This window comes from Eimeria mitis, genomic scaffold (assembly GCF_000499745.2).
Source record: "Eimeria mitis Houghton genomic scaffold, Emh_scaff27, whole genome shotgun sequence".
NCBI lineage: Eukaryota > Apicomplexa > Conoidasida > Eucoccidiorida > Eimeriidae > Eimeria > Eimeria mitis.
Window position 1 is genome coordinate 6,797 of NW_013571043.1, and position 1,701 is coordinate 8,497.

The 1,701-nt window shown below is 48.4% G+C and overlaps 1 protein-coding gene across 1 annotated transcript in view; it reads left to right on the forward strand.

Moving 5' to 3' along the window:
* The window catches only part of EMH_0027910 (uncharacterized protein), a gene marked incomplete at both ends in the record, with an annotated part of 2,895 nt that extends 1,511 nt beyond the window's left edge, over positions 1–1,384 (forward strand). The window contains 3 exons of the mRNA XM_013497468.1: positions 192–436; positions 823–909; positions 1,172–1,384. Of these exons, the coding sequence (XP_013352922.1) occupies positions 192–436; positions 823–909; positions 1,172–1,384 (545 nt within the window). The remainder of the gene's footprint in view (positions 1–191; positions 437–822; positions 910–1,171) is intronic.
* Between the last annotated feature and the right edge of the window lie 317 nt (positions 1,385–1,701).

The following is a 1,701-nucleotide window of genomic DNA, read 5'->3' on the forward strand; positions in this document are numbered from 1 at the left end:
TAGCAGCAGCAGCAGCAGCTGCGGCAGCAGCGGCGTCTGTTGGTGCTGCTCTCACCAGTAGCAGCATTTGCTGCTGCTGCAGTGGCACGGTACTGCTGCAGCAGGAAGCCTTTCCGCGTGTGGCTGTCTTAGTTGCTGCTGCAGCAGGTGCTGTTTGCTTTGTTATTGCTGCTGCTGCTGGTATGTCTCAGACGACGCTGAGGGGGCGTTGAGTGCTGCGAGGTGTCTGTACACCTCGTTGAAGCGTCTGCATGCAAAGATGTTAGAACGAGCCACTTTATTCTGCAGCATCGATGCAGAAGAAGAAGAAGAAGAAGAGATAGATCTCCCCTCTGTAGATACACGCGTCAATGCGGCGAAACTCTTTGTTGATGTCGGCATGACCCAGCAGGCCATACGCGTGCTCAAAACTTGTCTAGATGAAGACGATCAGGATGTTAGCATATATATATATATATATATATATATATATATACTCCTGCTGCTGCTGCTACTGCTGCTGCTGCTGCTGTTACTGCTGCTGCTGCTACTGCTGCTGCTACTGCTACTGCTGCTGCTACTTCTGCTGCTGCTGCTACTTCTGCTGCTGCTGCTACTTCTGCTGCTGCTGGCAATGGTGTTGGTGTTACTACTTTGTTGCTGCGGATGCTCGAGCGTTGCTGCTGCTGCTGCTCTTGTTGTTGCTGCTGTTGCTGCTGCTGTGTGCTATGGATGCACGCGGAGGCTGAATTGCTTCCTGGTCAGGGTTGCAGTGTATATAAGGGTTTAGGGTTTAGGGTTTAGGGTTTTGAGGGTTTAGGGTTTTGCGTGGTTTTTGTTCAGCCTCGTATATGGATGGTGATGTCCTGTGCGTTGTATAAAGCGAACGACTTCGACAGCTGTATCTCTGCTCTAGATGAACTGAAAGAGGTAATATATAAATATTTATTATATTATAAAAATAAATAATTATAATAATAAAAGTAATAAATAAATAAATAATATATATAAATAATAATGCCGATATATAACCCAATTCGTGCTGCTGCTTTAGCAGCAGCAGCAGCAGGTATTTTGCTGCTGCTGTTGTTGCTGAATGAGCAGCAACAGCAGCTGCTATTGCAACCTGCGTGTAACACCCACTTTCTTGCTGCTGCTGCTGCTGCTGCTGCTTCTGCTGCTGCTGCTGCAGCGGGTGAAGAGCCTCGAGTTCCCCGACGACCATCCAATGGCAGTGCACGAGAAGGAGCTGCGCGAGTTGGCGCAGAAGGGCCTCAACGAGCAGCAGCAGGGCGAGGAGCAGCAGCAGCAGCAGCAGCAGCAGCAGCAGGGAGAGGAGGATGAGGAGGAGGAGTCAGGGGAGGAAGGCAGCTCCTCGGGCTCTTCATCAGACGATGAGAGCTAAACAGAAACTTTTATATTTTATTTTATATTTTCTTTTTGTCTCTATTTAATTTAATTTACTTTGTTGTTCAGAGATGTGGGCTGTACAGACACCCCACTATACAAACAGCTAAACCCTAAACATAAACAGCAAACCTCAGTGCGGAACGCTAAACCCTAAACCCTAAACCTTCGTATTCAGCGTTGTATATTCTAGACCTGCGTTGGAACCCTAAACCCTCTAAACCCTAAACCCTAGGCCGATGCATATGCCTCAAACCCTAGAGCCGCATCAGCTGTAGAGGCCGCCGTAGCGCTAGAGCCCTGTTGCTTCTTTGC